At 33.2% G+C, this 28,000-nt stretch overlaps 3 protein-coding genes across 8 annotated transcripts; 2 read left to right on the top strand and 1 right to left on the bottom strand.

Annotated features, from left to right (window-relative positions):
* Window positions 1–1,597: 1,597 nt before the first annotated feature.
* On the top strand, window positions 1,598–8,593 carry LOC133678657 (polypyrimidine tract-binding protein homolog 2-like). 4 transcript variants are annotated; one of them, XM_062101067.1, is made up of 11 exons: window positions 1,598–1,750; window positions 2,191–2,425; window positions 2,499–2,708; window positions 3,907–3,969; window positions 4,053–4,126; window positions 4,486–4,581; window positions 4,807–4,864; window positions 6,693–6,797; window positions 6,888–6,969; window positions 7,536–7,648; window positions 7,839–8,593. In XM_062101067.1, the coding sequence occupies exons 2-11, from the start codon at window positions 2,240–2,242 to the stop codon at window positions 8,178–8,180; spliced, it is 1,329 nt and encodes a 442-aa protein (XP_061957051.1). In that variant the 5' UTR covers window positions 1,598–1,750; window positions 2,191–2,239; the 3' UTR covers window positions 8,181–8,593. The 4 variants fall into 4 exon arrangements, with proteins under 4 accessions (XP_061957051.1, XP_061957053.1, XP_061957054.1 ...); XM_062101069.1 differs by lacking the exons at window positions 1,598–1,750; window positions 2,191–2,425 and adding an exon at window positions 2,846–2,906 and having other exon boundaries at window positions 2,566–2,708; XM_062101070.1 differs by lacking the exons at window positions 1,598–1,750; window positions 2,191–2,425 and adding an exon at window positions 2,849–2,906 and having other exon boundaries at window positions 2,568–2,708.
* A 3,514-nt stretch (window positions 8,594–12,107) lies between these two features.
* On the top strand, window positions 12,108–20,593 carry LOC133678749 (ATP-dependent zinc metalloprotease FTSH 11, chloroplastic/mitochondrial-like). 3 transcript variants are annotated; one of them, XR_009836031.1, is made up of 18 exons: window positions 12,108–12,904; window positions 13,424–13,577; window positions 13,684–13,776; window positions 13,864–13,949; window positions 14,039–14,162; window positions 14,530–14,649; window positions 14,927–14,977; window positions 15,352–15,413; window positions 16,602–16,659; window positions 17,305–17,430; window positions 17,510–17,590; window positions 17,797–17,926; window positions 18,023–18,171; window positions 18,470–18,751; window positions 18,894–18,983; window positions 19,085–19,138; window positions 19,707–19,921; window positions 20,292–20,593. XR_009836031.1 is itself a non-coding variant. In XM_062101236.1 (17 exons), exons 1-17 carry the CDS (start codon window positions 12,336–12,338, stop codon window positions 19,860–19,862), a joined length of 2,385 nt encoding a protein of 794 aa, XP_061957220.1. In that variant the 5' UTR covers window positions 12,108–12,335; the 3' UTR covers window positions 19,863–19,936. The 3 variants fall into 3 exon arrangements, 1 of the variants encoding a protein (XP_061957220.1); XR_009836032.1 differs by having other exon boundaries at window positions 20,275–20,593; XM_062101236.1 differs by lacking the exon at window positions 20,292–20,593 and having other exon boundaries at window positions 19,707–19,936.
* Window positions 20,594–23,032: 2,439 nt separating this feature from the next.
* On the bottom strand, window positions 23,033–25,895 carry LOC133677978 (abscisic acid receptor PYL8-like). The gene is made up of 4 exons (XM_062100118.1): window positions 25,751–25,895; window positions 25,509–25,665; window positions 24,277–24,492; window positions 23,033–23,772 (listed from the first exon to the last, which is right to left on the bottom strand). Exons 2-4 carry the CDS (start codon window positions 25,647–25,649, stop codon window positions 23,554–23,556), a joined length of 576 nt encoding a protein of 191 aa, XP_061956102.1. The 5' UTR covers window positions 25,650–25,665; window positions 25,751–25,895; the 3' UTR covers window positions 23,033–23,553.
* Window positions 25,896–28,000: the final 2,105 nt, after the last annotated feature.

The raw sequence follows: 28,000 nt of genomic DNA, 5'->3' as shown, positions 1-28,000 counted from the left end.
ACTTAAACCAAAAAGTTTTTTTATCTCACATTAAAAAAACATAACTTTTTTTCTTGTGAACAAAGAGTATATATATGAAAAGGCTTCAAATCCCATATTGAAAAAATAATTTTTTTTTGGAACATAGAGTATATATACTAAAGGGTTTCAAATCCCACATTGAAAAAATAAAATGTTTTTTAATATTTATATAGTGAACTTTAAAAGGTGTTAATAACCAACTAAAAAAATATAAAAAAAGAGGGATATGGGAGAAAAACCACATTTTAAAAAAAAGAGTCCCGCCCGTGTTCGCCCGAGTCATGGATCGACTCGTTGGGTAGCCAGGGTTTTGCCAGATTGTTGCACCGACTGATCTTTTAACAAACCCGGACCAGTCCAGCTACTAAGTCTCGTCTGGTCGATCCGAGTTTAATAATCATCATCTTTTTTCTTCCTATTTACCAATTATAGTTTGATTTCATAAAATCTATACTTGGTAAATTGTGAAATAATGTTTGGAATCATAAACATGCGAGGTAATGCAAGATGTAAGAAATATTAAAAAAAAAAACAGTGAAAATACAACATAGGAGAGAATACTATGTGTTTCAATAGTCATCGACAATGTTTTGTTTTGCTTTAATTGTTTTCATTTGACTTTTTTTATTTCCAATTTAATCCTTTCACATTACTGCTTGGGAGTGAGTTTTCAATCGTGTTTCAAAAGTGCGTTTAACTTGAAAAAGTATTAAATTGATATTTTTTTTAGTGTTTTACCATAATTTTGTTGTGCTGATGTAAAAAATATATATATTTTAATGTATTTTCAAGTGAAAAATAACTTTTGAAAAGCACTTTGTACCACAATAACAAACACCCACTATAAAGTTTACTTGGGATTGAGTTTGATGTTTTGTTTTGATTAACTTTATATAGAGCTCCTATAGTATTAATAATAAATTTTGATGTTGAGTTAATATTCAATTTGGCAAAATAAAAATTTATTTTATTAATTTAAACCAATTTAAACTTTAGGGATTCAATTTTAAAATAAAATAAATATTCAACCACTTTTTTTTTATAAGAAATAATATCTTTATCTTGGCTTTCTAACTCAATCAAAGATTGAAGTAAATAGATTTATTATTATTTATTCTCATATATAATTATTAATTTATTTTATTAAATACATGTATAAACTTTTTAATTTTCAGTTAGAAAAATCTTAAAGGTTAAAATAATATTAATGGCATTCACATTATTTTTTTGCATTGAAAAAAAAAATTCATTCAACAATGTAGCATGAGAAATCAAACTAATTAATTTATTAAATTAAAATAACAAATAAAAGAACTTTTAATATTGTCCTAAAAGTAAAATTTAACTATTTCAATTATAATTTTAACGAAAATCATCAAAAAATAAAAAAGAAATTAAATCATTGATTTTAGTTCAATAGTAATATTGCAGGGATGGAATTCGAATCTAATTATTTAAAAATGATTAAATTGTAATTTAAGAAATTCTACACACTCATGGACATTTTTACCCTATATCAAAATTTATTATGACCTTTATACCCTTCAATTCCATTAAGATTGCTCGATCGCCTAGACCTCTCATCTCAATATCTTAATACCGACTCGTCGGCCAGACAAAGTAAAATCATCCATAAAAGGTATTCCTCTCGATTCGACCATTCTCTCTGCGTAACCCTATTTTCAAAAGAAATCGCAATCGGTAAATTGCGTCCTGTCAATTCTCTCAGGTATTTCAATTCTATTAATCTCCAACTCTTCACTTTACTCTTATTTTTCCTTTTTTTAATTGCAAAAAAATACGAATAATTCGTTTTTATTTATAAAATACAATAACACAATCTCTCTTCTTTTAATTGTTTAAATAATTGAAATTCAATTGTTTAATGTGATTTTGTGTGTTGTTTATTTGTTGTATGAACTAAAGTTGCTTTCCTTTTTATGGGTTTTCGATTCTGGTTTTTCTTCAAGCTGTCACTAAGAAAGGCACTGCCTTTTTTTTTCAATTTCATCCAGGGTTTTGTTTTTGACACATCCTGCACTATTGGAAGATATAAACTATGTTAATTTCATATGGGTTGTAAAGCTCAGTTGTGTTATGTACATATTTTTTATTTTTTAATGTTGAGATTTGTGTTCTCATATGTGGTTTTGGGGTTTTGTATTGCAGGGTTTGAGGGAGTAGAGACTATTGAGGTGTAGTGTAGGCTGGGAGAATAATGTCCTCTGTCTCGAGTCAGCCGCAGTTCCGTCTTACCCAACCACCGTCTAAGGTGTTGCATTTGAGAAATTTGCCATGGGAGTGTACTGAAGAGGAATTAGTTGAGCTTGGGAAGCCATTTGGTAAAGTTGTTAACACCAAGTGTAATGTTGGGCCGAACAGAAATCAAGCTTTTATTGAATTTGTGAGTGTGATTGGATTTCATTTTTTTTGTTGTTGTTTTTTTATCCTTAATGTTGTTTGTGTTGTTCCTTTAGTCGGATTTGAATCAAGCTATTGCAATGATATCATATTATGCATCATCCTCGGAGCCTGCTCAAGTGCGAGGGAAGACAGTTTACTTACAGTATTCTAACAGGCAAGAAATAGTGAACAACAAAACAACAGCTGATGTTGGTGGAAATGTATTGCTGGTTACCATTGAAGGGGCAGATGCACGCCTTGTCAGCATTGATGTTTTGCACCTGGTAAGCAAATTGTATGATTTTGTTTTATGGTTAGTAGAGGTAAACACATTCTCCTGAGGATGTCATGGATTCTGTTCTTAGGTTGTAGTTTGTCATGCTTTGGATAGCTTTTGTTTGACATGAATTGGATGGATCAGCAGGCCCATGTCAAGAGAATATCTTCGATGGCAGCTTAGTGCATTGGGAGAAAGAGCGCATGTGTGTTTGTCTCCTTTCTCCTTTCCTTAACACTGCCTCTTTCTTCCCTACTTTTCATCCTCAACTTCCTATTCCTACCATTAAAATAGTTTAGGTTGTTTCATATCTTTTCTCCTTTGCCACCCCACCCTCTACCTTAAATTCCTGCATGATCTGTGCTGGTTTAGAGGTTTTTTTTCTGGTTAATGATGTATAGTAGTTTATATTTTTGTGTATTCAGGGGGCGAGTCTTTGATTTATTCATGACGTCTTAAAATCATTTTTGAAAAATTAGGATTTTGTATCAAGTTTTATGCAAGATTCACATTGTTGATTTGTTATCATCAGATGCTAACTATTTATTTTTGTCTAATGGAGGATAATATCACAACTTTTCATAATCTAAGAGAAAGATGCGTAGGATGCTAAGTTTTTGTTTATGCTGGAGGATAGAAGCAACAGTTAGTTTCCTTGGATGAAGATTCATAGATCATATGCAAGCATTTTTTTTCTTTTGCATTCAAAGTTATGTGGTACTGGTATTTATGGAATGTAGTTATTAATTTGATCCCTTGAACTGTATATTAGTTTGATATTCTGAAGTTAAGCAATTCATTCTTCAAAACCTTGGCACAAAGCGAAGTGGCCAACAACCATTCAAGTCTGCACTTTGTTTTCTATGTACATTTGGTCTTTTACTTTTCTACGTCATTAGTTATTCTTGGGCTTTATTGAATGGGTATTACTGAGTTTCACAGTAGCAGCACCTGTAGGATCTCCTTAACTTCTCCTTGGAAGTTCTAAAGAATTCTTAGATTCTAATTATAATTATGATCTCAATGTTATGTAATGCATGCATACATGACAAAATTGCTGCTTTTCCTGTTTCTATTGTAGAATTTTTATTGTTATTCTTGATATTTTTTTATTGCCAGACAGATTTTGGGTCTTAGTAGCCTTCTTAGCTCGAAGAGTGTTTTGTGCTAATCTAATTCTTAAAAGAAAATTTTCATTTATGCAGGTATTTTCTGCTTTTGGGTTTGTTCATAAGATTACTACCTTTGAGAAGACAGCCGGGTTCCAGGTCTGTATGCTTAAGCTTATATACCCAACTTATCATTGTCCTTTGGTTTCAACACAAGCTCATTCTGTGTGTGATCTTTGCAGGCGTTGGTGCAATTCTCCGATGCTGAAACTGCCTCTTCTGCAAAAAATGCCCTGGATGGAAGAAACATCCCTAGGTGACAGTTGTTTAATTGTTGACATGGTATTTAGTCTAACTGTTATCGGTGCAAATGAATTAAAAAAAAATAGACACCTGTTCTGCAATTTTAGGTTACTTTTTTCTGGTCCATGTTTACTACTATACTTTTGATGTATTGTCAACTTTTTTATAAGCTATTTATCTTTGACACACCATTATATCCCCGAGAACAACGTTTCCACTTAAAAGTTGTCAACTTGGGCCAGGAGTGAACTTTAAAATGCTTTATAGATATACCTGTCCTTTTGATATATGCTTTATTTTTGCTTAATGTTTCTCTTAGTTTGAACTGTCAGTGACTGATGATCTAGTAACTTCTCTCATCCTACATTTCAGTTATCTGCTTCCTGAACATCTTGGGCCATGTACTCTTAGGATCACATATTCTGCGCATACAGATTTGAGTGTAAAATTCCAGAGCCATCGAAGCAGGTACTTCCTGGCCCTTTGTTTTGGTACCTTGGCAGGTGCGCTTATTCTATGTGCAAGGAGTTTTGCTTCATAAACAATGTCTTGTTAGTTGCTTCATGTTGCTGTGTAGTTCTGTTTGTCCTCCACACTAAAATTCCATCTCATATTTATTCTGTTTGAAGCTTGTATTCTTTGTTATCATCACTGTTTTCCTAATTTTCTGCATTTGAAATTTTGTTGATTCAGGGACTACACCAATGCAAACCTTCCTGTTGCACCATCAGCTATAGATGCAAATGGAATGGTAAGGCACTGTAAATTTCACTTAACACATTCTAAGAAGTGGCAGTCAGCTAATTCCATATAATTGCCAGCCTTGTGAATCTCTCTAAATGTACCTGTGATTTACTTTTGGTGCATTTACGAGGGTTGCAGTGGCACCATTTCCTTATTTTAGCCCAGCCACCCTTTTGCATACCATGGGATTTTACATTTGTGGTTAATCATTTATTGTCCTACTCTTGACATTTCCTTAACGTGACCCCTGTCATTGTTTTTATTAAATTCATCCTTGTACTCTAGAAGCATTAGGAATCTAGTCTCTCTGTCTACCCCCATTAGTAATGGCATCACTTTTCTGTTATCTGAGACCAGTGTCACAAAAAGGAAGCACTAAAATAATTAATACCATCATGATAAATAAATTATATATTTAATAAGGAGGGGAAAAAAAAGCAAAAAGCAATGCTTTTCAAAAAAATTTAGACTGCATAAAAAGAATCGTTATAAGAAACAACTGCTCGAAAACAAAAAAGACTCGTTTACCCTCATAAACGCATACCTTCTTGTTGTCTCTCAACCTCAAATTGCCATCACTGCTTTCTCTCACCTCACTTAATGTGGTCTTTTCATCTTATTGTGCCTATAAGATCAATGGCTTCTAAAGACGAGGAGGTACTCTCCTGGATGCCCTGTTTTTTTTTTTTTTACAGCCCTTAGAATCCAAATTCCATGGTATTATAGTACTGTTTTATGCCCTTTGTACTTTTGGTGAAAGTGATTTTTGAGTCCAAAGTTTTCTTGGGCCAAATGTCTCTTTTACCATGCCTCATATTTCTCTTTTTTCAAACCTGTCTGCAAATGCTGTCACATAACTCTCCCTTGATTTTGTTTTTTCTCATTTGATTCCACCCCCTCCCCCCCCAAAATAATAATAAAAAAAAAAAAAAATACCAGTGAGGACAACATTTGGGCATGAGCTTTCAACAACAATATTTTGCGCAAGATGTAGGACTTCCTACATGGTTTATTGTTTGCCATGAGGATGTGCCAAAATGCTAATCTCAGGTTGATTTTGGGACTTTGAATTAGAGGAGAAGAAATGCTGTATCTACATCTTTTTAGGAACTTTGGGTGAATGTTTTCATTGTGGAGTATGGTAGTTGAACTGGGTTTTTATGGTGCTTTGATGGCCTAGATTCCACCAGAACTAAATGTAGGGATGGTGTTGGAGTGATGTACAGTTGGCTGGTTTATTTTGGGCTGTGATGTTGGTTACTTGGGTTGGGCATATGTGCTGCACTGGTGGTTGAGGAGCTGCATGTAGTTCTATTTATTAATTATGTATTTTAAATTATTTTTTATCCACCTGTTAATTGTATATGTTTTGATCTCTTTTATTTGTTTTCCCCCTTTCTAAACGGAAATTTTCTTGTTTCCTTATATTCTTCTTACTGAATATTTATTTTTTTTGGTCAATGTATTTCTTGTGACCTGTTTTGAACTAACAAATAAGTAACACCGTTAATAATAGAAGTGGATGGAGGGATTGCATTTCTATTATCTGGTGAGTACAAGGACGAACTTAAAGAAAATGTCAAGAGTACAAGGACAAAATGTACAATAACGTCTTTCATTTATTATAGACATAAGGCCCTGTTTTCATTGTAAGATGCTTGAGTGCAACTATTTCTTTATGCACGGAAGCATATAGTGACAATTTAACTGTGCATGGTTTTCAGATATAAATGTGTAATTTCAGCTTCTCGATATCAGTGCAAGCATTCATTGCTATTCAGGCTAAAACTGTCAAGTTGAGTGTGTGTAATTTTTTTCTTTCTTTATTGTTGCAGTTTAGCGTGGGCCTTGATGGGAAAAAACTAGAACCTGAGAGCAATGTTCTTCTTGCTTCTATTGAGAACATGCAGTATGCTGTCACTTTGGATGTTTTACACATGGTATTTGCACTCTTCATAACTGTTCCAGAAATTTGTAGTTCACCAAGCCATCCTCATTGCTGATACTTTTTCCCTTCAATGCTATGCTAGGTCTTTTCTTCTTTTGGTCCTGTTCAGAAGATTGCCATGTTTGATAAGAATGGTGGACTTCAGGCCTTAATTCAATACCCTGGTATGATTTAAATATCCTTGTACTTGTGTTAACTGAATAATTATTGAGCAGTTAAAGAGTAGGTTAGAGGTCACCAAACTGATTCAAGGTGGTTTGATCACTTTTCTGTTACTATCTCAAAAATCCAAAGAATATACTATAAGTTTGTCGCAAACCATATTTTTGGAAACCCAATCTCTACAATCTTTTTGAGGACAGAGGACAGGGTGAGTAGTAGATATGAGACTTGATGTGTTACCATGGACAAGGATGAGGTGGTTGCCATAATTTTTTTCCTCTTTGATGTTTAAACAAAATATGGATAGAGATTAGAGAAAGGTGAGATAGGGAAGAGTTGGCATTGAACTATCATTTTTCCTTTTTGCTAAGAGGGGGAAAACTATTTTAGTATTTCTCTTCCTTTTCCTTTTTTTTTTTTGCGAGAGTTGGAACCCAGAATAAGTAATAAGTTTATCATCTAATATGATCTTAACGAGAATGACTTGCAGATTTATTGTTATTCTGCGCTTGTAATTCTGAATTCTGAAGATACTAAATAGCTGTTTCCATGGTGCCATGGGTTGCAGATGTTCAGACAGCTGTTGTTGCCAAAGAAGCATTGGAAGGACACTGCATCTATGATGGAGGGTTTTGCAAACTTCACCTCTCATACTCGCGCCATAGTGATCTCAGTATAAAGGTAACCAGACATGCATTGAGAATCAAGTTTTTTTTTCCTGCTCACCATGATACTGTGTACATTCTTATAAACTCAAGAACGCTCTGCAGTCTAATTGTTTCAATGCTTTTGAAAGAACTGAGAAAGACTGATTCTAGACATATTTGAAGACTTTTTGTAATGTATTCAAAATTTGATATGTGGATTACAGGTCAATAATGATAGGAGCAGAGACTACACAATTCCCAACACTGTAATGATGAACCCGCAGCCTTCAATTCTGGGGCAACAGCCAGTTGCAACACATGGTCCTCCTGCACATACATACCCTGGAGCTCAGCATCATCAGATGATGCCTCAGCCTTCTGCTGGATGGGCCACAGGTGGTCCACCGGTACCCCATTCTATGCCTGCCCAAATGAATAATAATCCTTACTTGCCACCTGGAACCATGCCACCTCAAATGGGTCACGGAATGATGCAGATGCCCAGCCATGGTGGTCTGCCACATGCTCCTGCAATGCCTCCTTACAGACCTGGTCATATGCAATAGCACGCCCTCCATTCAGTTCTATTAATCTGTTTTCACATTCAAGAATCAGCAGAAGTGGAGCAAGCTATTTGAAGGAGAATGCTATCGTTGAAAATTAATTGCTGGAGATTTCACGGTTTCAAAGCTGAAGTGTCTTTAATATTTCTTCTCTTTCAGCGATTTTGTAGGTGAGATTTTGTGAACAGCAAGCTCAGGCACCTTTTGTTTGGGTCTAGGATTGTTGTGAACTCTGGTTGTCCTTGACGGTGTTGTGAAATATTTCGACTCCCACCATTTGTTTATTACCTGGATAAAAAGTTAATGGACTTTAGTTATTATTGCAAAAAATATTTTCCTTTCTGTGCCCACGAATGAGGCAGCGTTCGAACCAGCATGCATGGATGTTTTCTTTTTGAACTTATCCGTTCAAGCAACCTCTAATTTTAGTGTTCTGAAATTGAGTGGGGGCAACATGGGTAATTTGGTTTTTTTTTTTATTGTTATGGTTTTAAACTACAACACTGCTTTTTAAAAAACTTTTTGTTTTTTTTTTCTTATCACGAGGGTGTTTTGTATTTTAACGTCCTTAGTGCACAGTAAAAATACCTACTTATTATTGAAAGCAAAAAAAAAAAAAAAGAAACAAACAGATGGAGGGCCATTTTGTAACATCCAATTATGTTGCATGTAAGATAACATTTGTGCCTTTGATGACAAATAATTTAACTCTTGGATTGAAGGGTACTTGTGTCATTTCATTCTTTTTTTTTAATTAATGAGTAGGAGTGGGGTTATTTAAGTATTTGTAAAAATAAAAAACAAAAAAAGTTGGCTCATGCTGGGACATGTCAATGTGTCGGTTGCTTCGTCATTTTTTAACTGCATGTGCGGCTGATTGAAGCAGTAGAAAAGGCTATTATGAGGTGGCATTAACTTCGGCGTCCCCTCCCTGGATATATAGCGCGTGCACCAATAGGGTTTTCGGTTTGTAATCGGCAACCAAATAGAAGCTTGTGGCCCTCCCACCCGATTTTCCAAGTCAGCCCACGAGCTTCTATTTCTTTTTTATTTATTCCCTTTGCTTTTGGTTCTAGTTTTTTAAAAATAATTCATTGAATTATTTTTTGTTTTAATTTCATCCCTATTAAAATTTTTATCTTGTCAAATATGGTCCCTAATCTTTTAATTGTTATTCTTTCTGGGTTGGGATAATTTTTAGAATTGCAATTTTTTTTCAATTCCACCCTCCTTAATTTTTTTTTCCTAATAGATTTAATCCTCATTCTCTTATTTATTTATTTTTACAAAATTTTTAAAATTAGAATTTTTTTTACCCGATTTAATTCTTCAACGTTTAATTGGTTTGGATATGACCTTTGTTCAGTTTGTGTCTAATATTTCACGGGTTGCAGGCTTTGAAAATTAACTTGGTTCCACGAGATTTCCCTAAGATTGCTTTTTTTTATTTCTTTATTTTATTTTTTTTATTTTTAAAAGTTATTTTTTTTCGATTTCATCCTTCAGTATTTATTTAGTTGGAGATTGAGTTCCTTTTTTTTTGCATGTTTTTCTATGATCTTGGTTTTATTATTTTTTATCATTTAATTAGGTTACCTAAGGATTTTTTATTTGTTATTCCTTGTTATATTTTTTTAATAAATTTTTATTATTGAATTAAATAAAATTAATTAATTTAATATAGACATATTCTCAAGTCATTTTGTTTTGTTGGATTTCATATTCAGGGTTGTTGCTCTAGTGATCCATACAACTTCTTTTTATGTCATCGTCTATAATTTCATAGTCAGATTTAAACCGTTTCAACAAGTTTTTTTTTATGGTGAGTGATGTTTATAATGAAGTGACGATGAGTTTTCAGTGATTTTTTTTCTTTTGCTCCTAGTTGTAATATCACTGGCTCATTTTTTTTTATTGATTGTTGTCAGATGTTTTGTTTACAGTTCGCATGCTCTCATTGCGTATAGTTTAAATCAAATTATTAGATTATCAAGTCTTATCGAATTCAATCGAGTTAATAATTTCAATATAATGTTTTTCTATAATTTGTTTTTGCTAGAAAAACACATGAATACCTTTTTTATAGTTAATAAAAAAATAATCTAACCCTTAACGTTTATAATTATCTAGTCTTACCTAATCTGGACCCGGGTTCAGGGTTTCTTCTTTTAAGAAAAAGGAAATTATGTTTAACACTTTCTGAGCAATCCAATCTCTCATGTATAATAATAAGCTTCTCTTACATTTTGCCTGGGAAAATTATTCTCAGCTGAAAAAGGGAAGGGAGGTGAATTTTTCCTCCGTTTGGCTGAGAAGGGAATGGGAGGAAATAAATTAACCTTTGATTGGATAGAAAATGGGAGGGAAAATTAATAATGATTGTTGTGCTTGTGATTTTATTCTTTTTATTAATGTGGATGTCCGGGTTAGCTTGCGTGTATCTCGATTAATCCCACAGTTCTTAAAGTTAACGATTATATAAACCTTCGGTAACTATCATATGAGTAATTATAGAATTCGAACTGAACTTGTGATTTGATATTATAGGAATGTGTATATATGCTGACATTATTGAATAATATCACTAGTTGGGAGATAAATGATAGAAAATCGGTTTGATATTATAATAATAATTTGATATTATAGGAATGATTGTTTTTAAAAATAATTTTTTAAAAAATATATATTAAAATAATATTATTTTTAAAATTTTATTTTTGATATAAGAATATTAAAATAATATGAAAATATTAAAAATAATCAATTTTTTTTAAAAAAATTAAAATACAATAACAAAAGGGATTGAAGTGTAACTTTTAAGAGAATTTTATTTGTCGGAAGAAAGGGATTGAATTTCTGAAGATTAACAAGGTTTCATGCCATAAGGTTATGATCCAATTCCCTTCCTTCCCATCACACCCCAAACCGGAGATAAGACGTCTCTTCTTACAAAGAATGATTTCCAAAGCAAGAAGAAAGGACAACAATTAATCCCCCTCCATTCACTTCTTTCCTAAATTAAAAAAAAATGGTAATAAAACAAAAAAAATGAGTTATTCTGTAGGAAAACATTGCAAATCGACATTGAAAAATACATGCATGTATAAGATTTTGAAAATCTGGTTTTTAAAAAAAACTAAATTGACTTTGGCAACATTCTCATGAATCAATAATGTTCAAAATATAATTCAATTAGTCAAATTTTAAATTTATTTCTTAGAGATCATCAGCTCGAATTTTATAAATCTCAAGGTTACTAGAGGTTTATACAATCGTTAATTTCAGGATCTATGAAATTAGTTGAGATATACATAAACTAGTCCGGACACCCACGTTAATCTAAAAATTCATGTACATATTAATTGAATTTTTTAAAGATGCAACCCTCACATTAATTTAGTATATTTATAGATGTTGTGCTTAAATGTTATAATTAAATAAACAAATCTCTTTAATCACACAATCCATCTCTTAAAAACATTATTGATGTTGATTGATATTTTAAATCTACATCACCTAAAATTGGTTCAATATTTTAAACATGTGTATGAATGAATTTAAAATTATATAAAAAAAAATTCGAGATGGAAAAAATAATACCATGTAATTAAAAAAAATTATAATTATTAAAACTGACTTGATCAAGTAATTAAAATAATTTTATTTTTAAAAAAATCAAATCATGTTTTTAACGTGTATTAATAACAGTATAACTAGAATAACTTTTGAGTTAAATTTTTTTTTACCCTCGATCCGAACAAAGAGACCAGATGGTCATGTAAAGATTAATAACAGTAGAAAAACTGAAAGTTAACTCATTAGATACTTTGAGTTCCAAGTTAACAGGTCAAACCAAACATAAGTGGAAGCAAGTAAAGTGAAGTAAGAATATAAGATGGATGACACTTACACAAAAAGCCGGCGCCAATTTCAATCAATCCAATTCCCTTCCAACTCAAAAGATAAGATTTCCTCTTCTTCACTTCCTTTCTTTCACTTTTTCTGTGGCTCTCAAAACTCCCTTCTTCCCTCCCCCCCTCTCTTCAAAACGATAGAGAGAGGAACAGAGAGATTTCTTCTTTTGTTGTGATAGATTCCTTCATAAACCCTAAAGTTTCTTCTTCTTCTTCTTCTTCTTCTTCTTCTTCATCAACAACAATGACTATCACTTTACAAGCTTCCCTTCTTTGCAGACCATCTTTCTCTCTTTACTCTCCTTCAAAACGACACAGCTTTCAACATCCCATCAACTCCCCTCTTTCCCTCTCTAAAACCTCATTTCCCCCCTCTCTAAATCTCAGACTCCGCCCTCACTCAATCCCTTGTACATTGCAACCTGACAATGCTGACCCACTTTCCGAAACGGTCCCTCCGATTTCAAATCCCGAAAAAACACAAGAGGTAGTGGATGTAGTACAGAGCAATGAGAGTGGAAGGGGGGAGGTGGAGGGACATGGAGGTAATTTAGTGGAGGAGAAGGAAGGTGATGGTGGTGGGGTTTATGATAGGAATGGGAGGATTAGAATGGTGGTGTTTTTTATGGGGATATGGGCCACAATGAAAAATGGGTTTCAGAAATTATTCATGTTGCTGGGTTCTTACTCTTCTAATTGGTGGCCATTTTGGAAACAAGAGAAGAAATTAGAGAAATTGATTGCTGAAGCTGAAGCTAATCCTAAAGATGTTGAGAAACAGACTGCTCTTTTAGTTGAGCTTAATAAGCACAGGTTTGGCTTTAGTTTTTGATAAAAAATTTATAGGTTCCTTTTGCTTTGGTGATGTGTAGTTAAAGTTTGGAGCTTTGATATCTGTTCGGTTTATTGGTTTTGATGTGGTTTTGTTGAAGTTTTGACCTTTTATTTGGTTTGTTATTTTATATATTTGGTTGCTGAGAAATTGGTACAGGAGCTGAGTTTTTCTCTTTTTTTTAATTTGTTATAATATTTGTTTGCCTACTGAGAAATCGTTTAATTGATTAAAATTAATGGTTTGTTTCTTGGGTTTTGGATTTTATCTGTTGTTTTGTGAGAATTAATAGAATAATTGAATTTTATGAGTTTTTTTGTTTGAAGTTTTAGAATATTTTTTTTTTAAAAAAATATAGTCTTTTGGATGCTTAGAAATTGATAGAGGAATTGAGTTTATCCCCTTTTTTTGTTAAATTTGAAGCCTTCTGTACTAGTTTAATGTTTTTGTTATTGTTGAGAAATTGGTACGAGAAGTGAAATTATTATTAACTTTTGCAGTCCTGAGTCTGTGATTAAGAGGTTTGAACAAAGAGACCATGCAGTGGATAGCAAAGGAGTTGTCGAGTATCTTAAAGCTCTTGTAGTTACTAATTCTATTGCAGAATATCTTCCTGATGAACAATCTGGAAAGCCTTCGAGTCTTCCTGCTTTGGTAAATTAAAGAACATGTTTTATTGTCGTTCATTTAGTTGGATATGTGATGTTCGTTGCTGTAGTTTTTCTGCGCTATATCTGATTGATTAATGTTTAATCTGTAGTTGCAAGAATTGAAGCAGCATGCATCAGGGGACACGGATAAGCCCTTTATGAATCCTGGCATATCCGAGAAGCAACCGTTGCATGTGGTGATGGTAAGAATTAATGGTAAAAATTGTTGTGCTTGTGACTTAGTATTTGGAACAATGTGGTTTAATAGTATCTGCTTCTGGTTTTGGTAGGTTGATCCTAAAGTGTCAAACAAGTCACGGTTTGCCCAAGAGCTTATCTCCACTATCTTGTTTACCATTGCAGTTGGATTGGTTTGGTATGAGGTCTTGTGTTTCATTTGTGCACCTGTTTCACTATTCCCAGCTCTATTTCTCTACCTTATAGGATAGAGAATTCATTTTTCAGGTTCATGGGTGCTGCTGCACTTCAAAAGTATATAGGGAGTCTGGGTGGAATAGGAGCTTCAGGAGTTGGCTCAAGTTCTTCTTATACTCCAAAAGAACTGAATAAAGAAATCACGCCTGACAAAGTGAGCTTTCAATGTTTTGTGCCTCAGATATTAGTTGGTATTTTAGAATCTTGCTACCTTCAGTTATACAAGATTGCTTTGTCTGTATTTCTTTATAGGGTGTAAAGAAGATTAATAGTATATGTTTAACTTGTTGGATGTGTTCCTGTTTCTGTGTCTCTTAGCAAGGGGATAGAGCTAGATTATATATTTTAAGTTGGAATAGGAAAGAAGAAAATGAAAACTCTGGTTTACCAGTGAAACTCTTAATTCAGATCAACAGTTACTTGGTTAAAGAGATTATATCTTGGATAGTTGCTTTCTTTTATTCTATATTGCTCTTTTATTTAACGTATAACGGTTGGTCTTGACTTTGATTTATTTGCAGAATGTTAAAACATTTAAGGATGTTAAAGGCTGTGATGATGCAAAACAAGAACTTGAGGAAGTAGTGGAGTATCTTAAAAACCCAACAAAGTTTACTCGTCTAGGTGGGAAGTTGCCAAAGGTTTGTGTGAAATATTGTTGGTTATAATATGTATCATGTGGTTCTGTTTACTGTGTATGGACCCTGTGGTGCGCAGTATACATGTCATAGCTCATATATTGGCCAAGCACAATAGGTTTTGTGTTCCAATTTGTCATGAATAACTTCTATCATTTACCTTCCTGTTCAGCAGTAATGTTCATTTTAATTCTTTTCTGTACACGGGAGAAATGATATACTATTATCTATTGTTCTTTTTTCATTTCTGAAAACATAGTTTAACATCATTCCACTGCAGGGAATTCTTTTGACAGGGGCACCTGGTACAGGGAAAACATTGCTTGCCAAGGTAACTATTACTTGCATATTTTTTAGATGGGTTTTTCACATGTTGTGCCTTTCTTGTCCTCAAATGCTTTGTCTCTAGCTGTTGACCACTTCTATTTTCTGCTATTGGACTTCTGTCTTTGAAGCTCATGGTCTATAAATAACAACCCTTGTGTCATTAACTATACATATCAAAATGACGTGCTGAGAGAGTGTAGATTCTAATTTCCATTCACCTGAACAAATCAACCATGTCAATTCCTATGTTCAAGATTGTGTTTTGCAAAATCTCTTAATGGATGCCTATCCTTTCTTGAATTTATGATCATGAGTACCAGTCATCTATGTTTATATTAATATGCTTCTTCTGATAATTGTTTTATCTGGAACCTCAAGGCCATTGCTGGAGAAGCTGGAGTACCTTTTTTCTATAGAGCAGGATCTGAATTTGAGGAAATGTGAGTCATCTTTTACCTTTCAAAGATTCTCTCATTAATTTCTAATAATAGAAAGAGAATTTTCTTAGTATCTTATACTGATGCTTCTTTTCTTGGGGGATGCGACGAAGCTAGTTCTTTTTACGCTTTAATAATTAGCCGTAAATCTTTCAAGTGGCAGCATGAATTTGCATTTGGACTGCTGATTAAGTTCTAGCAGAAGTGTAGAATATGATAGTTCTCTTACTTGGCAGCAAGAATGAAAAAGAGACGCGTTAGTGTGCTTGACCATATTGGTCATGGTGGATGAAATGGGCCTGCCATGTTCACCAGCTTTTGTCTGTTGAGTGGCGCTCTATCACGTTTGAGTAATTGATACATGTATAGAAACAGCTTGAGGTGAGTTGATTCTTTCACTTGGTTGTGTTTGGTAGCAACATGTGAATTGTAGAAGAAATTGCTGGTATACAGGATGAGAAAACAGTGACTTGGCTATGTATTTATGAGAAAAGGCTGCGGCCTCAACATGTTTAGTTGTAGGAGAAGTTGCTGGTGGAAAAGGATGTGGAGACAATGAATTGGCTATGTATTATGAGGAAAGGCTGCAGTGAAGCTGCTGGATCTACTTTTTAATGCCTTAAATTGAGTGATGAAATGCCTTTGTTGTCCTTCGATCTCCTGGAGCTCCTAAATGGTTGATCCAACAATAAAGTGGTCACAGCATGCTTGCAACATTTTAAATTGAACATTTGTGCTAAGTACAGATGGTTTTGTAGACAGGAAGACTGCTGGATTGTGGCAAAGACTTTGCATTTTGTAGTGATTTTTGCGTGATATGGAGGGTAGAACAATTTTTGTTGGTGTCTTTTGTGGGTTTGGGAAGGGAGAGACTGTAAGATTTCAGGAGATGTGCTTTTTTTGTAATATCTTTGGTGTATTTGGATGGAGAGATGCAAGGATTTTTAATAATCCTCAAATTAAATCAGTTGTGGCCTTGTGGGATTAGATACTCTTCTCAGGACCTGTTTGCTAGTTATACAAAGGGATTGGAGTGCTTAATTATTCAAAACTAGATTGTTGTTTCTGGTCACTTTCTGGAAGGATGCCTAATTCTCTAATTTTGTTCTATTGAATCCCCATCTTCTAATAATACTTTCTTTTGTAATCTAAAAAAAATATTTGTGCCTTATCTTGCCTTCTGTACTGCAGGTTTGTTGGAGTCGGTGCTCGGCGTGTAAGATCCTTATTTCAAGCAGCTAAAAAAAAGGTTTGTTTTTTTTTCTTTTTTCTTTCTTGACTAATCAGTTGGGAGAAACAAATTAAAACAAACGAACAGATAAACTTGAAAGCTGTCTTGGTAACCCTTTGTAGGACTCTATTCTCTTCTAGCAAAACAATATGCACTGCTGAACATGACAAAGCTTTATGTTGTCTGAGGACATTTTCTTGAAATAAAGGAGTTTTTGTTATGATATTAGAGATCAGTGCACTTAGAATGCATAGAAAAGATTGGCTTTCTCCTGTATGCACCATCGAAATAACATCTTATTGATGTATGTGGTTTTCTATCATTGTTGTTGGTGTTTCTTTTCCCTTTCTGCTGGTCTGCCAAGGTGAATAGTCTGCTTGGAGTTTTCTTCTCTCACTATTTTGAGTATTCTAGTTCAGCATATTGATTTAGTCATTCTGCTTTGGCATAATGAAATACACAGCCAGTTATGCAATCCTAAAAATCAGAATAAAAGAAGATTGTATAATTTAATAGGAATGTGTTTGTTTCCTAAGTCAATCATCGACAAATTGTCTTTAATTACATCCATGATTGAAACTGTGAAGTCAGAACCATATGAATAGACTTATTACTGTGCTTTTCCTTTTTATTGCGCAACTAACACCATTTCATGTTTTGCAGGCTCCATGTATCATTTTTATTGATGAAATTGATGCTGTTGGGTCAACAAGGAAACAATGGGAAGGCCATACAAAGAAGACATTGCATCAACTACTTGTTGAAATGGATGGTTTTGAACAGAATGAGGTACCTATAGACAGGCTTGTAATTTAATCTGTCAATTCATCGCCACCTTTCTAAACTTGTTTCATTTTTTTCCCTGCAGGGAATAATATTGATGGCTGCAACAAACTTGCCTGATATTCTTGATCCTGCTTTGACCAGGCCTGGTAGATTTGACCGTCATGTATGTTATATTATTCGCTACTATTTCTTTGAGCTTTTAAAATTAAAATGACAAGGTGTTTCAAGGTGTTTGTAAATGGTTTCACTCAATAAATCCATGAATGATGAGAGAGATCAAGAGGGTCTGCATATACTGTGTTTATATGTCATCTATTTATTATTTGAATTGTTATCCTTGGTGATATGACTAACAAGAAATCTTTTTAGATTGTCGTGCCAAATCCTGATGTTAAAGGTCGACAAGAGATTTTGGAGCTCTACCTGCAAGATAAGCCAATGGCTGATGATGTAGATGTTAAATCAATTGCTCGTGGCACACCAGGCTTCAATGGAGCAGGTTGGTCATTGATTGAAGCAGCATATTTTGTTTTCCTGCACAAGTTTAGTCAATTTAATCAACGAACTTTTCCGTCGCTTCTCATTTTGCAATCAGATCTTGCGAACTTGGTAAACATTGCCGCTATTAAAGCTGCTGTAGAAGGTGCTGAGAAGTTATCTGCTACACAATTGGAATTTGCAAAAGACAGGATAATTATGGGGACTGAGCGGAAAACAATGTTCATTTCTGAAGAGTCAAAGAAGGTATATATCAATCACGAGGCAATCACTCTAGAGTAGTAGGTTTGGATGATTGCAATGCATGGTTGACGTTTTTCTATCTATTCTTGGAACTCGTGTTTTTTGGGCTTAATTTATTGGCATAAGCTGAACTATCTTGATTCTTTCTACTTCCACATTTAGTTGGATAACAGACTTAGGAAAGGGGTTTATTATTAACTTATTATCATCAATGGCAAGCAAATGTTCAATTCAGTGTACTAGGATTCATCCAGTGAGATTCATTGGTGTTTATTGCTGATGTTATTACACTTGTTTCCAGTTAACAGCATATCATGAGAGTGGCCATGCTATTGTAGCTTTCAATACTGAGGGTGCACACCCAATTCACAAGGCAACTATAATGCCCCGTGGGTCTGCTTTAGGAATGGTCACCCAGCTTCCTTCAAGTGATGAGACATCAATTAGTAAAAAGCAGTTATTAGCTCGGCTTGATGTTTGTATGGGAGGAAGAGTTGCGGAAGAGCTCGTATTTGGACAGGATTATATCACTACTGGAGCAAGTAGTGATCTTCACACAGCAACAGAGCTTGCGCAGTATATGGTATGTGTTTGCATGTTAAAAGTTTCATTTCTTTTGGTTTATCAAGCTCCCAAACCACATTGAATAAATGGTTACTTCTAAGTTTGATTCAATCAATAGGCACAAAATGCATATTAATGCTGATTGCTTAATGCTATGTAAGGTATCAAATTGTGGGATGAGCGAAGCAATCGGACCAGTACATATTAAAGAAAGATCAAGTTCAGAAATGCAGTCACGTGTTGATGCTGAAGTATGTTTTTTGAATCCCTAGTCTTGTTTATGGACTTTTTTTGGGTGAATCTGTGGTCATGGTTTGGAATGATTGTGTGATTTGTTTGGTCCATTCTGTAGGTGGTGAAACTCTTAAGAGAAGCATATGATCGTGTGAAAGCCTTGCTGAAGAAGGTTTGTTCTTATGATTCAGTATTTTGTTTTTGAAAAGGACACATCCATGTCTATTGGGCATTGTTTCCTCTTGTTTTGTGTTTTGTTCCCATTGGTAAAATTTGCACTGGGCACATCGTGTTAATGGAGCTTAGAAAAGGGGACATGAAACATTCCTTGTATACTCTCTTTCCAGCAATTTTCCTTAGGAAATTTTGGAAAGCATTCATTTTGAGCAAACATTATATGGAGTGGAAAGTTATGAATCTGTCATCAGTTAAAATCTTTCTGTTCTTGTTCCTGCATACACTTTCTACATGAGCTTTGTTGTTGATAGTTGACTTTTCTAATTTTTAGAATTAGTTCACTTGAGTGACAGGCCCTTTTTGTGCCTGAACCTTCTGTTGAAGTTGTCTACTCGTATCTTGAAGGCTCTCTTGCAAGCTTAAGTGGGTTGATTTTGTGGAAATAGGCAATGTTCAGTGCTCAAGTAGGCAAAGTGCCTTCAGTGCTCAAATAGGCAATGTTAATACAACTTTCTGTATTGTAAATTCTAGCAGTCACTGATTTTTTGTTTGATTTTTTGCAGCATGAGAAGGCATTACATGCACTAGCAAATGCTCTTTTAGAGTACGAAACACTAAGCGCAGAAGAAATAAAGCGAATTCTTCTTCCTTACCAGGAAGGACGGCAACCTGAGCAACAAGAAGTAGAGCAAGAAGAAGGGGAGTTTGTAATGGCTTGATCATGCACTCTAATCGACCATGGGGGGAGATTCTGTACAGTATATTTAAAGCAGTACAGGTGATTATTCATCAATCCCTCTCTAATTCTCCCCTTTCATGTTCCATACATAGATACGGTGGGATAGAAATTATATTCATACACCCCAAGCATCCAACAAGCTCTCCCACAGAGCCGACAATGACAGATCATGTTCTGTTTCTTACATGTCTCATCTGAATGTTTACCCTGAAATCGCGGGTAAAATTTTGAACATATGTTATACGATGTTATAGGCAGGGCAGGCTTCATGGTATTCCCTTAAGATTTCCCCCCACATTTCTGGCTCATGATTCTAGTCAAGATTGATATATTCCTTTCTGTTCAATCATCCGTTCTATGTTTTCTAACCTAGAAAATATGTGACTAAAAAGCTCCACGCACAATCCAGATATTGGCAGCAGAAGTGACACCATAACACGTGTCAGAAAGCTCCCTCGTTATATTCTGAAGCAGAATGTATACAAGTACATGGTTATGATGGAGAGTTTTCATTACATTTTTTACATGGAGAATTGTTGGTGTCTCTGGATTAATGCACTGCCAGATTGGATGGATCTCTTATTGTAGTAATAGCTATTTCACATGAGAGAAGCTGTCGAAGAAAATAAAGGTTGGACATAACTCAATGTAAAAATGCCTACAAGCATGATTAATAATAAAAATAGAAATCTTGATTCTTTCATTGATTTATTAGAAGTTGTCTCGACTGTTCTGCTCTCATGGAAGCTATACTGTCCTGTCAACAAAACAATTGTTATTTCTATTAATGACTATCACAAAGCAGAATATGGTAAAAAGGGATGTCATATTAAAAAGTTCTGAATCTAATCGGGCCGCAGATTGACTTGCCTTGCCGGTCATTCAAATTTTGTCGGGTCAAATTTTATCTTGTTCAATGTAAAATCCAGCCTGATCGATGCCGAGTCAGCAAATCACCGGATTAATCTGTGAAATCAAGAAAGTTTAATGGTAACCGGATTAATCTGAGAAATCAAGACTAGTTTAATGATACTGGTTGATACCGGGCAAAACCACTCGGTGGGAAAACAGAGAATCAAGCCTAGCGGAGGACCAGAGAGCTAAACTATAAATTTTTGTTTGGATTGAAGAAACTTGTAACGAAACTGAAGATTTAGAATATTTCAACTTGATTTGCATGCATCCGAGTTTCAATCTCTGCTAAAATTATAAATAACCAGTCGTGATATTTGTCTACTGTATTTGTAGAGAAAGCATCTGAAATTGAGATGTTCTGTGCAGGGAAGCGTGCACGACGATCGATTACTTAGATACCTTTAGCTGCCATTTTTTTAAAATAATAAAAGAAAAAAAAATTCTATGATATGGATTGTGACAAAAGCCTTGACGTTTGCTAAATTTAATTAATATAAAATATTCCTTTCTCTTTCGTGCCCATCCTTTTGGTTTCTCACCCATAGATGCTTAAAAAAATATATATTTTCCTTCCAGAAAGTATTTGAGCATTTGATATTCTTTTGAAGTATTGACATCATAGGGCATTTTAGGTCAAAATAATAGAAAACTTTTCATGAAATAAAAAATTAATTTTTTTGCAATTAAAAAAAAAGACAGTAAAATAGAACCGGTGATAATAATCATAACTTTTTTTTGTCTTTTATTGATTAGCATCCAAAATCTATACTCAGAGAGAGGAAGTTTGTTTATCCAGTTGTGACAGTTTGACCTGTTGAAACCGCTGGTTGTTGAGAAGCAGCTCCCTGCTGCTTCTCACGCAGCCGTGTCTAAATGCCAGGTGATAATTCACATGGTTACTATTTATGTGAACAGTATCTCAATTGTTCATTGGATCATGTGTGACTCGATAATTTTTTTTTAAAATTGTGTTTTACTTGAAAAACTAGTGTTTAATATTATTCAATAACACTATATAAATTAAAAGGACATCACATGATGACGTAGCATTTATGAAATTTGATCACAATTTTAATTTTATTTCTAATGATATTTTACCTGATTTTGTTGCACGTTCAAAATGTCATGGAAACTATAGTTCTTATCAAATGAATTTCATATGTGATGAAATTGTAGATAAGTTAATGGAATAATAAAAAATATTTGATATAAAGTATTATTTATTTAATGATGTAATAATAGTAGTTAAATCTACAATATTTAAATTAAAAACAATCAATATTAATATAAATCTTTTTTAGTTATTTTATATCCTCAATTTGAAAAGTATATTTAACCGAACACATTAAACTACTTTTTATTCAACCTCAATTTCAACCATAGTTTTAACCAAACATATATAAATACCAAACCAACATTAATTAAAAGTACTTTTTATAAAATAATTTTTTTAAATCATAACCACAAAAGCTACCACAATATCAAACACATAATAGTTGGTACTAACTTGAACCGTGTTATGTTGTGGAAAAAAATAATTTTTTATTGTAAAAAAATATTATAAAAATAATGTGTTCAATAAAATAAATTAAAAATTATATGTGATAAATAAAAAATAACAAATCTTTTAATTCTAATCAAAGATTGAGTTGAGAAATTAAGATAAAGATATTATTTCTTAGAAAAAATAAAAATTGAATATTTATTTCAATTTAAAATTAAATCCTTAAAATTTTAATTGTTTGAGTTAATAAAATTGAATTTTTCTTTACTAAATTGAGCACTAATCCAATATCAAAACTTATTTTGAACATCATAAAAGCTCTATATAAAATTAATCAAAACAAAACATCAAGCTCAATCACAAGTAATTAATGTAAAGGAATTAAATTAAAATAAAAAAAGTCGTATAAGCAAGTGTTAATTTATTACCATTAACTTTTATCTCATGCTAATTGAACTATTTCACATGATAATCATGAATCAAGAATAAATATAAACACCCTATCTCTACCCAGAAACTTAATTTTTATATTACTAACACATTTTTCAAAGCTTGTGCTTAATTTTTATAATTCATTTCAAAATATTAAGATGTTCGACAGGACAATAGAATCGTGTTCAAAGGTTAAAGGCACATATAAGCCCACAAGAAATTACCTCTACTTTCCTGCCATTCCCCATGTTACAGGCTTCATCACCACCAGACAGTATATGGATACAGCAATGACTATGTTTAACTGTAACAAAACCTGTAAATTGTAATTGAAATTACTAGGAAAAAGACATCACATCCTCTCTGTCTTAAATTACAGCTGTTCTGGATGTTCATTTTACCAAACTTCTAGCGTATTTTGCACCTAAACACAAGGTAAAAAGCAAAAACATGAAATGCCGACCCTTACCAGCATCAATTTATACAAACATGCAGTAAGGCACCATGACCAAAACCCTCTATATCATCAAGAAAGTGAGCCTGGTCTTTCTTCTTCTTTTTTCTGTCCATTTTCATTAACAAGCATGAGTAACTTGTAAGAGTGTGTGGTTCATGAGCTACTGAAGATATTCAGCATGTAGATTTAACAATGAAAGAGAGGACACAACAATTACAAAGAAAGAGAGTGCAAGAGTGTCTGAAAGATGGAAGAAAATACTACTGCTGCCAGTCGGTCTCTAGAGCCTCCTAGATACAAATGCCCCGGTAGCTTCATCCTTCACAACTGTAGCCTCCACCACAACTCTGGTCTGGAATCTTTTTACATACACTCAATGGGCTCAGTTCGGTCCTGCACTGCATGGCTCTCTGAAACATCAGCTAGTGATTTGAGATTGCACTTGATTAAAGCTTCAACAAAGTAGCATGTCTCGTCCTTCGTATTCCCATCGGGCACATCCACCACGAAAGACTCAATCACCAGGGTCCCTGGCCGTCCATCAATGATCTCTGGATGGAGGGAAATGACTGAAGAATAGTTCTGGGGCAAAGAAAAATAAAACCAAGTTGGGTTCGTTTGGGTTTACAAGAAAAGAAAGGAGAGATCGAAGAAATCAAGAATTGCGAAAGAGAACAGAGACCTAAAATGCAACTACCTACCAATATAAAACAATCATATTCCTAAACAATTTAACAATAGTCTCTGTAACTTGGAAGCAGACAATGACAAAGAAAGCAAAACCTGGTTCTGTTTTGGATTCCATTCAAGTGGAAATTTTAAATAGTATAACATCAAAACATGTCAACCTCAGAGACCTAAATTTCAAAAACATGTTCTATCTGCAAATTTTGAATGGCAACAAATCAACTCTCCTACAGACTCAAAATATGTACAAGACAGGCGTGTGAACTTGAGAATTCCAGATCACAAGGCAGAGGGTGCAGCAAAATTTGAACTTTTCAGGAATCTAAAAGTTCAAATTTACAGGAAATAGAGATCAAACATATATATCAAGAAAAAGCAAAGAGCCAGTGGATTCCATACCTTAAGTCTGTGATCCCCGCCAACTATCCTGATGCTGAAGATATGTTCATCATCATCCAGAAGTTCCAATCTTTCAGTGCTTGTGGTGGCAGGAAGCCCTGACCTAACATCTACTTCTCTAAGACTCCCAATCTCAAGATTTCCCAGCACAACACACCTGCTGATGAAAGGCTTGTACTTCTGTGGTTGATCAAATCTCCTCACCAATGACCAAACCTATTGGATAGAAGGAATATTTCTGGAATAAGTAAACCATAAAAAAACAACTAAATGAAATTAGTTAACTATCAAATTCCAACGAGAATAGAATCCGAGATATTCTTGAAGGGCAAATCGTTTCCGCAATTGAATCCCCTTTAACATGCATCCTTTTTTCGAAATGATTCTCTAATACAAACCATCCAGATGTCTGGTAAGAACAGTGCATGAAAAAGACATCCATGGCACATCTCACGTTATTCGTCCCAATTAAAAAGTGAAAAGGAACAACTAAATGAATAGTTTCAATTAATTAAATTGTAGTGGACTGCCTGGTTTTCTTTAATTCAAACTTTAACATTTTTCTATTGGACAGAACTCAAACTTCTGATTCTTCAGTTCCATGATTTTCCAAGAGCCTAAACAGTACAGTTTAGAAAAGAGTGGCAAAATGGAAAATTCACAGCTGTGCCTGAAAAGACTTCAAGAACTCATAATGAAGAAAGAAAACCAAAAAAAAAACTGATTTTAAGAAAGAAATTTGTGTTTCATTGAATTCGAGAGGAAACAAAAAAACAGAAGACCGATACTTGCATATTCCAAACCAAAATGTTAAATTGAAGTATTGAACTGTAAACATTGTAATTATACATCCAAAACATGAATAATTATCTCTTTCCTCTTTTCCTGACTTTTCTTAGCATCCAAACAGAAGTAGAAGGAAGAGGTTCATTAATCAAAGACACAAAAAACGAGAAAAACAACTCCATAGTCAATAGACAGTCATCTAAACTAAAAAAGGAAACATGATCATAGATCAGGACCAATCCAAAAATAAAAATAAAAAACCACACTTTCAGAATCTTCACATACAAAACACACTTAAAAACAAAGCAATGACCAATATAAAGAAAACCCAGATACCAAAATCCAAAAGAAAAGACACACACACATACATATCAGTACATACAGCACATGGATACAAATATAGAAAATTAAAAGGAAAACCGGAAAAAAAAAGTTGAAAACTTTACAAGATGAACTGGAGCTTTGATGTGCTTGACAAGAGCAGAACTACACTGATGGTCAGCAAGATCACCATGTTTGTGATGTCTTCTTATATATTCACTCTCAACACTTCCTATCCCTCCTCTTCCATTACTATTTTCATTCATTTTCTCTCTCTTTTTCCTTCAAAAAACAAACACTCTTTATTTCTCCCTTTCTCTATTGACCATGAAAGATATCAATATAGTGACAACAAACCACTCTGTACCTCTGCAAGAATTACTTCTCTATTTCGCCGGAAGTCTTCTCCAGTCACCGGCCGGTGAGAATTGTAACGAAGTTTATGGTGTTGTGTGTGAGAAGAAATAACCTCAAATCCTTTCTTATCATATGATATCATCACCTACCTAAAATTAAAGTGTAGAAAGGTAAGAAAGGACAACTAAAAACTATCGTTTTGTTATTTTGCTTTATTGACGGAATTGCCCTTATCTAAAACAAGAAAGAATTTCCTTTTTAGTTTCTTATCCGTAGAAAAACAAACAAATTTAACTGCTCCTTACCGTTTAGATACTCTTTCAGTAAAAAAAGACGATTACAGCATGAATAAAATATAAAATAGTAGCTAGAGACAGAATTTAATTGGATTTAATACTCATATATAAGATACAATAACTGTTTTTTTATTCTATTTGATAATTGATAATACAAGTAAAATATCAAAATAAAAATTATTTTACTATTACCTAAACTTGTATATTTTAAGAAAATAAGTATATATTATATTTATATTTAGTTTATATTGAGTGTTAAAATTAATAATATTATAATAATCCTGTTATAAAACTTGGATCGGCCTAAAAAGTCGGCCCGGGACTTGATGGACCAGGAGTATGAAGATTCAAGAAAAATTAGAGAAATGACTAACCTAGCATGACCTGATTAAAATCCTAGATTGATCTACAATCCTGTATAAAACCCGATCAAAACTTGTTTACTTTTTTAATCAATTTTTTTATCTTTTAAAAAAAATGGGATTGATCTAGGTTAACCCTCTTAGCCCATGATATTTTTTTAGGTCGACCCTTGAGTTGGATTTTAAAACCATAATAATAACCACTTTTTGAGTTAAGAATTTTTTACAGTGATATTTTAAGATGTATAATAATAATAATTGCCTCTAGAGACATGTTTTATCTGTTTTGGAAGTACATAAATTTACTTTAAAACTGTCATAGGGGACTAATTTGTTTTAATGTCTTTGTCTTTTCAATCAAACAGGTTTTTGTCTTTACTATTTACATATCTTCTGTTCCGAGACAATAATCAAATACCTTCTAATATATTCTTAAAAAAAAAGACAATCCTTAATTTACAGGAATACATGATATTATTAAACCTGATTTGGCTTGACATGTTCACTTTATGACCTATTAACTCAAAACTTAACTTGAATTAGATTTCAGATTAAATTAGGTGGGAGTTAACATGATGTGATCTGTTTGACCTAACAAATCAATCAATTATCGATAAATCTAGTTAAAATCTAATTTCATTTAAAAAACAAATAAAGTCACTTTCACTTTTAAAAAAGTTCTTAAAACGAATTCATTTTAGAGATCTTGGTAAACTTAAGTTAACTTTCTCGATTTATATAATTCAGGTATTGACCTGGACCTGGTTTAAAGCATGTTCGTCCCGGTCATTCTAACCACGGAGACAAACAAAACGTTATGTAGTGCTCTAATGCAGACAAGGGACATGTCCTTGGATAGATACGTGATGTAACAAATACGTTAATATGTATAAAAAAAACACTAAAACTAAAGGGAAAAATACTATGCATTTAAACTTATTTTACTATTCAGTGCAATCTTAAAATAACGTTCTTGCTCTTCCTGCAAAAACCAATAGTTTTTGTGCTGGAGATTTTTTTATATATTTTTACATTGTGTATTAATTATTAAAAATTTATTTAGAAATATAAATATATTTTTTAAGCATAATAAAATGATTTTATTACTCTCAAATCAAAATATTATAGAACTAGTGAAAAGGGTTATAAATGTTTTTATATTTATTAGGTATAATAAATTGACACCTATATCCGTAGAATCTAGAAAATTAAAGTATTAGACCATAGGTTGAGGGCTTTTGATCTTTTCAGTCATTTTTTTTTTAATTACAATGATAATCAAGTGCACTTTCATTTTTTTTATTATTGATTAAATATTAATTACAGTGCTTTTTTATTATTATTTTATTTTAGATTCTATTATGTAATTGATTTTTTTTAATTTATCATTTAATATTTGATTTGTTGGGAATTGAGTTTTATAATTTTTCTATGTGAAGTGTTTATGATCTAATTACCATAGTCATGAGGTTTGAAAAGTTAGTATTTTGCTTTTTCTTTGGCTTGTATTTTCTATTTCATTATTTAATATTAGTTTTTTTATTTATGATTTTTTTTGTTTTTTTATCAAGTTATCATGATCTAATAATATTTAGCATGAGT

Source organism: Populus nigra, chromosome 18 (assembly GCF_951802175.1).
Source record: "Populus nigra chromosome 18, ddPopNigr1.1, whole genome shotgun sequence".
In the NCBI taxonomy this organism is placed as follows: Eukaryota; Viridiplantae; Streptophyta; class Magnoliopsida; order Malpighiales; family Salicaceae; genus Populus; species Populus nigra.
The sequence above is the reverse complement of the archived record's forward strand: the minus strand, read 5'-3'. Positions and strand labels throughout refer to the sequence as shown.